The 12,471-nt window shown below is 47.1% G+C and overlaps 2 protein-coding genes across 2 annotated transcripts; both read left to right on the plus strand.

Moving 5' to 3' along the window:
- The first annotated feature begins 6,937 nt into the window (after positions 1–6,937).
- Positions 6,938–7,588, plus strand: LOC136457523 (EPIDERMAL PATTERNING FACTOR-like protein 3). The gene is made up of 2 exons (XM_066457555.1): positions 6,938–7,117; positions 7,193–7,588. The coding sequence occupies exons 1-2, from the start codon at positions 7,012–7,014 to the stop codon at positions 7,450–7,452; spliced, it is 366 nt and encodes a 121-aa protein (XP_066313652.1). The 5' UTR covers positions 6,938–7,011; the 3' UTR covers positions 7,453–7,588.
- A 3,232-nt stretch (positions 7,589–10,820) lies between these two features.
- LOC136460154 (uncharacterized) lies at positions 10,821–11,354 on the plus strand. The gene has a single exon (XM_066459971.1). The coding sequence runs from the start codon at positions 10,821–10,823 to the stop codon at positions 11,352–11,354; it is 534 nt and encodes a 177-aa protein (XP_066316068.1).
- The last annotated feature ends 1,117 nt before the right edge of the window (positions 11,355–12,471 follow it).

Raw genomic sequence — 12,471 nt, forward strand, 5'->3', positions numbered from 1 at the left:
GAACCTGAACCTGACGACCTTGCAGTGACGAGCGGCAGTGACGAGCATGGCACGCATCTGCTTGGCCCCTTCGCCACAGGAAAGAGAACCTTGTCCTGGTACAAAGATGGGGAGATCGAAGCCAAGAGTCTCTCTGCTCGCTCGGCAGCGGAGAACGAAGAGCCCGTCCGTGACTGTGAGCGACCTCTGATGGGCGCTGGCCAAGCCGTTTGCTTGCTGCCGGCGACGCGGCGTTGCGTGATGAGTGCAGGTGCAGCCCGCCGTCTGCGGTGGCAGCATAGAGGGGCCTGCTCCTTGGTCTTCTTCTTCTTCGCCGTCGTCCTGCCTCTTCTCATCCCCATGACCCAAGGTGAGCCGAGGTCCTCCGCTTTGCCCTGACGCTTTGTGTCTCTGAAGTCTGAATCTGAAGCAGCGACAACCTGCTATGCCTAGGCTATGCAGGCGGCCATCAGGAGCCGGTGCTTGTCGGAGAGGACCCGCACACACAGTCACCACCGGTAACAATTCTCCCTCGCCCTCTTCCTCGCGGGCGACCGTGTATGTTTCATATTTTCATTTCATTTCATTTCATCCGCCATCAGGTCGATGGCGGAGAGCACGCGGAGGAGGAGGAGCAGCAGCTGAACAGGCTTGGCTCGAGGCCGCCGTGCAAGGCCGTGCAGGTGCGCGCCGGCGCCAACTACGAGCCCGTCTGGTGGAAGTGCAAGTGCGGCGGCGCCGTCTCCGATCCTTGACGTGGCAACTGATAGAGAGGATGTGAATTTGCATCTGCCTTGGACTTGTGCTACATCAGTGTAGATACTACTACTCGTACTGTATCCATGATATGGTTGTGATATTAATTTGGCTTAGACTTAAGAGACGATGTTGTTTATTGGCCAGTCATCTGCTTCAGCTTCTACACTGCTGCAGCAATTTTCACCTGTTCCCCTGCGTTCTTTGTTGTCCATAATAGTTTTGCCCTGCCGTTTTTTGTGCAGCTGAGTGGGTGTTTTTTCCCCCATCACAACTCAGAACAGCAGATGTGCGTGGTAACATTCTCCTTTCTTGCCAATTGGAGCGCCTTGAATATACTGCTGCGTAAATGTGTTCACTGATTTCGATTTTATTCTTTTATGGATGGACTGTTTTTGTATTATGTATTCATTCCAGGATCTTTGCAGATATTCCAGTTCAAAACACCCACTGTTTGTGAAGCCATGAACGGTACAAAGCTGATATGGGTCTTAAGGCCCCCATCGGTCCTGGATAGCATAATCTGGCCCAAAAAACGATGGATGAGCTACGGTCCGGCCCATCATGTATAACAGGCCTCGTAGCGAGCCCAGGCCTGTCCTGCCCAACTAGTTTACTGTGGAGCCCAGCCCAGCATACGGATTCAGAGACCATTCCTTCCTTCCATAAGAAACAACAGGATCGACGACAACCCTTTCGTAGATTCAGCATCTTGCCCTTTGACACCAGCACAACACTACAAATCGCTTGTGAATGAAGTAGGTGACAATTCGAATTTCCAACTCCTCGGCTAGCCGGCTTTGAAGTTCCTACCTGCTCTTGTTCATTTGCGGTGTTGTTGGGCTACAGGTCGCGCCAATTAGGACACTGTGACAGTTGATCCCAAATTCAAATCTCCATCGAGATTTCTCTGTGATGTAGTACTACTAGAGAGTACGCAAATGGAAAGAACATAGGAGTATTCATATTCCCGTCCTTTTTAGCCTTTTTCTTGCTTCCCGCCTTCTCTTCTGAACGGATGCCTTGCCTTTCACTTTTACTCTTTCTGAAAGCACCAACCATAACCAAGGGGTTGTTTAGTTCCCCCAATTTTCAGAATTCGGCACTATGCAAAAAGAAGATTTCTCGTCACATCAAACTTGCGGTACATGCATGGAGTACTAAATATTGACGAAATCAAAAACTAATTGCACAGTTTGGTTGTACTTTGCGAGACGAACGTTTTAAGCCTAATTAGTCAACAATTGGACAATTATTACCAAATAAAAACAAAACGGCACTGTACCTACAGTGCCGCTACCGTGTTCCTGCCGGCGCCAATTCGGCGGAACTAAACGAGGCCCAAGCTCTTTGTCAACTCATGCCTGCGGAATTATTTTTCTTTTCAAAAACCACGGCCACTTTTCAAACGAGTTTGAACTGAACTGACGGCCTGAAGCCTGATCCTGATGTGCACATGCGAACAATGTGCTGCTACTGCGAGTAGGAAGCAGACATGCCATGCCATGCCACACCCCACACATAGGCAGGCAGGCAGCTGATCTCTAGCCCTGTTCAAATCAGAGTGGCAGATTCATTAGGGTACAGTATTGTATTGTTAAATAAAGGGTCATGGATAAACGTTCTGTTCGTTTGGACTTGTTTAGCTTATAAGTGGTACTTTTTCAGTCAACAAACAGTATTTTTCTTTCCCGTCAAATCAGTCTACCGTACTTTCAGCCAAGGTGATGATGGGCCCATGATCCCCCCAAAATGATGCCAACAAAGTGTGCTGCAGATGGTGGATGATCAGGCTATCAGACAAGCCTCTCGTGTGTGCAGTGTGCATGCATCCCTGACCTTGTTCCATGATTTTCTTTCATATGTGGCCCTGCACTAGTCAGGAATTTGTGAGTAAGGCACAGTTCGTTCGAGTAGACCCGCAAAGCGTGACCTTTCTGTGTGTCTCTGCATAGTTGTAGGGGGACATTTTTTTTTCCTGAGGAAATTCTAGTATAGGGGGAATATTCACCTAAATTGGGAATAGAATAAGTACTTTTACCCAAGGTTTACATTAGGAGCTTCTTGCTCCTCTTGATTCCTCAAAAAAAACTTTTACCCAAGGTAGATAAGGCCGATGATTGTTACTTTAGGTCTGGAAATCATGGTTTACAGGTCAGCATCTGTACTTGTGTATAGTATACTAGTACTCCGTAGTATAATTCGCAGGGACAGCCACCGGAAGAACTATAACATTTTTTTGTTTAGTTTTCCTTAATCTAGACATTTTTTTATAGCAACACAATTAAAACTAACATTTCAAAAGCTACCTCTTCCAGTGAGTCACGCCAAGCTATTGCTATTTGGCGTGGTAATTTTGAGTCACTCTATCCTCTTTTGTTCGGTTCGTTTGGCTCATAAGGATAAGCCATGACTGAAAGTACCTTTGACTGATTTATTGTGAGAGAAAAATATTGTTCATTGACTAAAAAAGTATGGCTTATAAGTGCCTGTTTAGTTCCCAAAATTTTGCAAAATTTTTCAAGATTCCCCGCCACATCGAATCTTTGGACGCATGCATGAAGCATTAAATATAAATAAAAAATAAAACTAATTACACAGTTTAGACAAAATTCACGAGACGAATCTTTTAAGCCTAATTAGACTATGATTGGACACTAATTGCCAAATAACAACGAAAGTACTACAGTACCATTTTCCAAAAAAAATCGACAACTAAACAAGGCCTAAGCCAAGCGAACAGGGTGTTTGTGTGCTTAGCATCCTGACTCATGAGTCACTCCAAGCAGATTAACGTGGCTAGGTTTAAGAATCCATGCCAAGCGCACTGCGCGTCACCAAATGGACTGTTTGTTCTTCAGGATTTTTGCTTCGTTCGCTTATCTTATAATCCGTACTTTTCAGTTTGTTTTTTTAGCTGGTATAGTTTTTTCTCTCCCAACAAATCAGCCGGTACAGTGTTTTTCTCTTCCAACAAAACAACCGGTACAGTGTTTTTCTCTCTCAACAAATCAGTCGGAACAATGTTTCGGCTTGTTTTTTTAGCGAAGAGAACGGGGCCTTTATGGTTCCGTGTTAGCTAGTTATTTTAAACTTTAATAATGCCATGTACAACCCCGTCCTGAAACGATACAACTCTAGTATACTAACAAGTCACTTAAGTATAACCAATTTTATGTAAAACAATATGCAGATTCATCATAAATATTGATACTTCTCTCTATAAATTTAGTTAAACTTGAGATAGATTAGCTAAAGATAGAAGTAGAATCACATTTTTTTTTCGGGCGGAGACCAACCAGGGTTCGATTTTGAATGCCACTGTGGCCTGCAAAGCTGCGCTGCCCTCACTTTGATTATTCTCCTTTTCTGCAAACGCAGCGAGTGATTACAAGAGTAGAGTAAAAACTTCAAAAGATTATTACCCCCGTACTGCTAGTCCTACAGGCGCACTCTTTCTGTTTAATCTATCAATCATTCTAAGGCCTTATTTAGTTCAGTGCCCTAAAATTTATTTCCTATCTTATCGAATATTTGACACATGTATGAAGTATTGAATATAGACTAAAAAATAATTAATTACACAGTTTACGACTAATTTACGAGATGAATCTTTTAAGCCTAATTAGTCCATAATTTGACAATGGCCATGTTCGCATCTCTTATAATCCGTACTTTTCAGCTTGTTTTTTCAGCCCGAACAGTGTTTTTCTCTCACAACAAATCAGCCAGAACAGTATTTCTGCTTGTTTTTTCAGCGAAACGAACGTGGCCAATGTGGTGCTACAGTAACACATTAGGTTTAATAAATTCGTCTCGTGAATTACTAATGGATACTGTAATTTTTTTATTAGTATTCGAACACCTTATACAACACCTTGATATAACATCCGATCGAACACTTTACGTCCTAGTGCTTGTTTAGTTCCTAAAAACATTCCCAAAAAATGCTACAGTAGCCATTACATCGAATCTTGCGATACGTGTATAGAGCATTAAATGTAGACGAAAAAAAACTAATTGCACAGTTTGGTTGAAAATTGTGAGACGAATGTTTTGATCCTAATTAGTCCATGATTAAATAATAATTGCTAAATAAAAACAAAATGCTACCGTAGCCAAAATTTTGAAATTCGTGAACTAAACATAGATTTAAACAATACCTAAAAATCGCATCCATGCACTCTGGCTCTGGAGTTTGGTCTAGTGCAGTTGACAGGCACGGGCACGGACAGTCACGCAGAGCACAGAGCACATCATACGACATGTGGGAACAACCGGAAAGGCCAAAGCAAACATTTGACCCATCCCTTCAACCAGCCAGCCAACAAAATAAGGAGAGGCTTTTACGTGTGTGTACGCCAATATAAAAGTTAATAATTATTTATATATTATTAAAAAGTTTAAACGGTCATATATGTCACTCATCTAAACTTATTTATCGTCCATATCATTCCGTCCATCTTCCGTTAGATCTTTACCGTTTGCAAGCCCTAACATGTGGGTCTAACCGATCAAGATGTCCAAAATAACCCTCTCCCTCTCTCCCAATCCCTCTACTGCTCGCTGTGGTCCTTGCATCGTGGCTCCACGTTGCCGCTCTCGCTGCCGCCCTTCCTCGTGTTGAGCTCACCCGCGGTGGACGGGCCGTGACGCAATGAATCTTATGCCGCTTGGATGGAGGTCGAGCACTACCTCCTGGCCCTCGCTGAAAGGTCCTAATGGCTAGAGGGAGTGAATAACCTATTAAAAATTCTACAACAACACTTAACAATCCGGTTAGACAATTATGAGGCGAATCAAGTGTTGCGCTAGCCTACTAAAAATATAAACCACCTACCACAATTCTAATTTATATAGTTTCTATCCACACAATAGCTATGCCACTACACTAAGTTAATGTGCTCTCAAAGGCTAACTAAAGAGTCACACTAACCAAACTAACCAGCTCTCACAACTAGCTACACTAAAGAGCTTGACAATTAGTTTGCGGTAAAATAAAGAGAGTGAGCAATTTATTTATACCGTCGTATCGAGGAAGGAGTCAATCAATCACAAGAATAAATACCAATGAAGACCAATCACATCGGAATCAAATGATGAACACAATAATTTTTTATCGAGGTTCACTTGCTTGTCGGCAAGCTATTTCTCGTTGTAGCGATTCACTCACTTGGAGGTTCACACGCTAATTGGTATCACACGCCAAACCCTCAATAGGGTGCCGCACAACCAACATAAGATGAAGATCACACAAGCCACGAGCAATCCACTAGAGTACCTTTTGCCACTCCGCCGGGAAAAGGTCAAAAACCCCTCAAATTCACCACGATCGGAGCCGGAGACAATCACCAACTTCCGCTCAACGATCCTCGCTGCTCCAAGCCGTCTAGGTGGCGGCAACCACCAAGAGTAACAAGTGAATTCCGCAGCGAAACACGAACACCAAGTGTCTCTATGTGCAAACAATAAAGTAATGCACTTGGATTCTCTCACAATCTCATAAAGATGATGAATCAATGATGGAGATGAGTGGAAGGGCTTTGGCTAAGCTCACAAGGTTGCTATGTCAATGTAAATGGCTAAGAGAGCGAGCTTAAGCCGGTTATGGGGCTTAAATAGAAGCCCCCACGAAATAGAGCCGTTGTACCTCTTCTGAAATTTGAAATTTGGGGAGACAGCAAGTCAGCCTTGTTTAGTTTCCGAAATTTGAAATTTGGGGTTACTATAGTACTTTCGTTTTTATTTGGTAAATAGTGTTCAAATATTGACTAATTAGGCTTAAAACGTTCGTCTCGCAATTTCCCACCAAACTGTGCAATTAGTTTTTCTTTTCATCTATATTTAATGCTCCATGCACGGGCCGCAAACATTCGATGTGACAGGTACTGTAGCAACTTTTTACAACTTTTTGGACTTTGGGGTCAACTAAGGCGTCAGCAACGACGTGGTCACAGCGCCAGGGCCATCATCGCAGTCACGCGGCTGCATTCGCTTCGCTGCGACCTGACCTGACGACTGCGAGCCGAGCAGAGCATGGCACGCATCTGCTTGGCCCCTTCGCCACATGAAAGAACCTCGTCAGTCGTCGTCCAGGTACAAAGAGGGGAGAGCCCTGCCCAGGAATCTCTCTGCCTCTGCTCGCTCAGCTCTCTGGCCTGCGTGCGTCTGCTAGCTTTTAGCAGCGGAGAAGAGTCCGTGACCGTGAGCGACCTCTGCTGGGCCTGGGCGCTGGCCAAGCCGTTTTGATTGCTGCCGGCGCCGCGGCGTTGCGTGATGAGTGCAGACGCAGCCCGCCGTCTGCGGTGGCAGCACAGGGCGGCCTGGTCCTTGCTCCTCTTCTTCTTCGTCGTGCTGCCTCTTCTCGTCTTCATGGCCCAAGGTGCGCTGAGGTCCTCCATTTTTCCATAACGCTTTGTGTTCTTTGAACCTGAAGCAGTGCCAACCTGCTATGCAGGCGGCCAACAGGAGCCCGCGCACGTCGGAGAGGACCTCCAGATCGATGGCGGAGGGCATGCTGAGCAGCAGCAGCTGAGCAGGCTGGGCTCCAGGCCGCCGTGCTGCGACCGCAAGTGCGGCGCGTGCGCGCCGTGCACGGCCGTGCAGGTGCGCGCCGGCGCCGCAGCTGAGCGGGAGCCGGGGCTCCGCCCGCTGTGCGCCAACTACGAGCCCGTCGGGTGGAAGTGCAGGTGCGGCGCTGCCGTCTTCGATCCTTGACACCACGACAAGTTGTCTACTACATACTACGGCTCCATCTTCGTTCAATCCATCCATGATTATAATTGTTGCACGCAAACACTGCTGAGAATGTGATAGGGAGCATGTGAAATTGTGAATTTGCATCTGCCTTAGACTTGTCCTGGATCAGTGTAGATACTACTACTCGAAGTACTGTATAATATGATTCGTAATAATAAATTCCTACCTGCTTAAGTTTAAGAGATGATGTTGTTTATTAGCCAGTCATCTGCTTCAGCTAGCTAATGTGGAAAAGAAGGGAGAAAATTCCCCTGCGTTCTGTGTTGTTCATATTCTTTTCTTTTCTTTTTTCGTCAGAACTCAGAGCAGCAGATGACACCATGTTGACATCTTTACCTTTTCTCCTTTCTTGTAAATTCCAGCACCTTGAATATACTACTGTGTAATTGTATTCACTGATTCCTATTTTATTCTTTTATGGATGGACTGTTTTATGTATTTCAATCGAAGGTCTTTGCAGAGTTCAAAACAGTCACTGTTCGAAAATAGCCCGGTACAAAATGCATATGGGCCTTAAGGCCCCTATCGGTCCGGCACAGCATAATCTGGCTCAAAAACGATGATCTACGATCAGGCCCAGCATGTATAACAGGCCTCGTTGCAAGCCCAGCCCTGCACAACTAGTTCACTGTAGAGTCTAGCCCAGCCCTGCGGCCCCTGCCCATTGCCCAAGTACTCCTAGCTTACTGTGGAGCCCAGCCCAGCATGCGGTTTCAGTGACCATTCCTTCTATAAAAAAAACAACAGGATCGACGACAGCTCCTTTCGTAGATTCAGCATCTTGCCCTTTGGATTCAAAAAAAAAAAAAAGCATCTAGCCCATAGACACCAGGACAACACTACAAATCGCTTGTGGAGTAGTAGTACAAAGATGGTCAGTTTGAATTTCAAGTCCTCGGCTTTGAATTTAATACCTGCTCTTGTTCATTTGTGGTGGTGTTTGGCTGCGTCTGCGTGTCGCGCCAATTAGGACACCGAGACAGCTGATCCCAAATTCAACACCTGTTCGCTTGAGCTACTTTTCAGTTATGAAATATTATTTTTCTCTTATAATATTTTAACATAAGCATCGACATGAGCTAAATTGCATCATAAGCGAACAGGGTGCAAATCTCCATCGAGATTCTCTGTGATGTACTGTACTGATGTATGCAAATGGCAACAACATATTCATATTCTCGTCCTTTTTAGTCTTTTCTTGTTTGCCGCCGTCCTTTCTGAACGACTCCTGCCTTTTACTCTTTCTGAAAGCACTAGCCATAGCCAAGCTCTTTGTCAACTCACATGCCTACCCCCACTCCACTCCACTTGCACATTTTAAACGAGTTTGAGACGACCTTATCCTGATGTGCACATGCGAACAGTGTGCTGCTACTCCGAGTAGGAAGCAGACATGCCATGCCACACCCCACACATAGGCAGGCAGATGAGCTGATCTCTAGCCCTGTAAACCTGTTCAAATTAGAGTGGCAGATTCATCAGAGTACAGTATTGTATTGTTAAACAAACACAGGGTCAGGGATAAGAAGATCGGTGATGATGGGCCCATGATCCCTCAAAATGATGCCAACAAAGTGCTGACTGTGCGCAATGCATTGCTACGCAACGCAACAGCAGGAAAAGGTCCCGGTTTCAGCAGTGTTTCACCACCACAGTCCACACATCAGAGAGAGCACCGCCATCTGGCCGCCGTCCATGGTGGACCTGGACCGCCATGAATCCCAAACAGCAGCGGATCCAACGGGGGGGGGGGGGGGGGGCTAGGGGGGCTCCAGCCCCCCCTAATGGCTTGATTTCAAGCTTAATCACTGTAGCAAAAGCTTAATTTCACCATTAAATCTTCATGCAAATCAACATCTCCATTGTTTTAGCCCCCCCTTATCCCGCATCATGCATCCGCCACTGATCCCAAACACAAGGAGGCAAGGAGTACGTACAGCCGAGGCTGGCCCAGGACCCCAAGAAAAAAAGAGCACCACAGCTAGCACCTAGCAGCACCAAAAGGTGCAACTCCCCTCCTCCCTGTTCTCCTCGCTGGTCGCTGCTGTGGTTCCGGTTCTCGATGCGGCGGAACGCGAGGAGGTTTTATGGAACTTTTTTTTTTACCAGCAGTCAAAAAGTAAACAACAACGCCTCCTATGTATGCGTGTCGGTTCCGGCCCCTCAGTGGCAACTTACAAATACCCAATGAGCCTTATAGAAATATTAAAAATAAAACACTACAGTGGAGGTTACGTGAGTTGTGAGTATACCTGGCCATGCAGCCCGCGGGCTCATGGCCCGGCCCGTGGCCCGGCAATTTGGCCCGGCCCAAGCACGGAACGGCCCGGTGGCCATCGGGCCCAGGCCGGCCCAGCCCGAAGGACCAGGACGTGCCTGGGCCGCCACCTAGGTGTTAGAGATTAATCTTGTCATTAGAGCATTGCATGTTTACGTTGTCAGTTGCATTTAGAAAATAATTGTCTGTGTGTAGTTCTCTGCATGTTTACATAGGAGTATACACGTTTGGTGAGAAAGCCATGCCATGTGAAGTGGCAGTGCATGCTCATGATAATTATTGTAACATGTTTAGGCTGCTCGAGAGATTAATTAGGAACTAGCCATGCATAGGATTCTATTCTGGGTCAAAGCCACGAAGTGTTTTCATGGCGGAAGAATAGGACGGCGTCCAGGGACTGGGCACTTGCATGCTGCTAGCATGTTTCCACGGTTGCACGTTGCGAGATGCAGCGTGAGTCTCGGCTGAGTGATTTTGGCTGGCCGTTTATTTCATGCATGTACTTGAGTTTATATATGAATGAAAAGCGACGGGAGTTGTGTGGCTTGCGTCAACAAAAGAAAACTGCTAGCTTGTGCCATTCTGTACGTGTGCGTGTATCTACCAAAGAGAGCAGGCGAGTGTTTGCGATAAACACTTGCTGGTGAGGGAGAGATTCCCAACATCAGTGAGGGAGAGAATTCCAACAATTGGTATCAGAGCCGGTTTTTCAATGAAGACGATGCCACGCGACGATTCTTCATCGGGCAAAGCCATTGTGAGTGGTGGTTTCGACGACACGACGACAACGACTGCGGCGACGGGGAGGCTCCCATTCCCGATGCTGACCAGGACGAACTACGCGTCGTGGGCGCTGAGGATGAAGTACATCTTGCGCACCAATGGTGCGTGGGGTGCTGTTGATGCTAAGAAGGCATCTGGCAGTACCGTCGATGAGAGCAAGGACTACCTAGCCTTGATGATCATCTCACAATCGATCAACGACGAGACGCTTCTATGAGTTGCTGAGAAGGAGACTGCTGCTGATGTATGGGTGGCTTTGCGCTCCATGCATGTGGGCAGCGAGCGCGTCCGGGAGGCAAGAATTCAGTCCTTGCGGTCTGATTTTGATAACCTTAAGATGGGTGATGCAGAGTCCGTGGATGATTTCGCATTGAAATTCACGGCGCTAGTTGGGCGCATTCGTGAACTTGGTGACGTGATGGACGAGAAGTACATCGTGAAGAAGCTGTTGCGAGCCGTCTCCACCAAGTTCATCAACGTCGCTTCATCATTGATGCTTTTTAGCGACATTAACAAAATGGCCATGGAGGAGGCCATTGGGTCGCTGAAGGCGCATGAAGAGCTGCTGAAGGGACGAGAGGTCCAAAGGGAAGAACAACAGCTTCTCATGGCAAGAGCACGTGACTCGTCTGGAAGTCGTGGTCATGTCCGTGACGAGCAGAAGGACAAGAGCAAGGTAAAATGCTACAACTGCCAACAGTTTAGACATTTTGCTTGGGAATGTCCTGAGAAGAAAAAGAAAGATGAGACTGCACTCCTTGCCGCAGCATCAAGTGACTATGAGCCAGCTCTCCTATGAATGGCAATGCCAAGATTAGGGGGTAATTGTTAGAGATTAATCTTGTCATTAGAGCATTGCATGTTTACGTTGTCAGTTGCATTTAGAAAATAATTGTCTGTGTGTAGTTCTCTGCATGTTTACATAGGAGTATACACGTTTGGTGAGAAGCCATGCCATGTGAAGTGGCAGTGCATGCTCGTGATAATTGTTGTAACATGTTTAGGCTGCTCGAGAGATTAATTAGGAACTAGCCATGCATAGGATTCTATTCTGGGTCAAAGCCACGAAGTGTTTTCATGGCGGAAGAATAGGACGGCGTCCAGGGACTGGGCACTTGCATGCTGCTAGCATGTTTCCACGGTTGCATGTTGCGAGATGCAGCGTGAGTCTCGGCTGAGTGATTTTGGCTGGCCATTTATTTCATGCATGTACTTGAGTTTATATATGAATGAAAAGCGACGGGAGTTGTGTGGCTTGCGTCAACAAAAGAAAACTGCTAGCTTGTGCCATTCTGTACGTGTGCGTGTATCTACCAAAGAGAGCAAGCGAGTGTTTGCGATAAACACTTGCTGGTGAGGGAGAGATTCCCAATATCAGTGAGGGAGAGAATTCCAACACTAGGCCCACGGCACGGCACGGGCATGGTCTGGTGAAAGAGGCGGCCCGGTGAGTGGCCCGGTGGCTCCAACGGCTAGTGAGGCAGGCCGCAGGCAGCCCAGCCCACAAAGCCGCCTCCCCCGCGACTGTATATATGCTGCCCCCTAGCCCGCCCCCCCCCCCGATCCCTAACCCTAATCCCACTCCACTCCTGCCGCTCGCAGTCGTAGTCGTCTCGTCTCGCTCGCTCTTGATCCACCGCCTGGAACTCGCCGTTGCTCGCCTTGAGCTCGCTGGCCCTGCTCCGGTGACCTCGCCGCCGCTCGTCCACCTCGACCTGAGTTCACTAACCATCTCCTCCCTCCTTTCCCTTCCTATCCCCTCTTCCCCCTTCCTCCGGTGTACCATGTGAGTTCGTCGTGTCTGTCCTTTCGCCACCGCTCGCCGTCATTCTAACTATTGTCTGTCTCCTCCTCTGGCTGCCTCCCTGGCCTCTTCTCCAGCACTAGGCTCCGGTGGCGCAGGTTAGGGTTAACCC

This window comes from Miscanthus floridulus, chromosome 6 (assembly GCF_019320115.1).
Source record: "Miscanthus floridulus cultivar M001 chromosome 6, ASM1932011v1, whole genome shotgun sequence".
NCBI lineage: Eukaryota > Viridiplantae > Streptophyta > Magnoliopsida > Poales > Poaceae > Miscanthus > Miscanthus floridulus.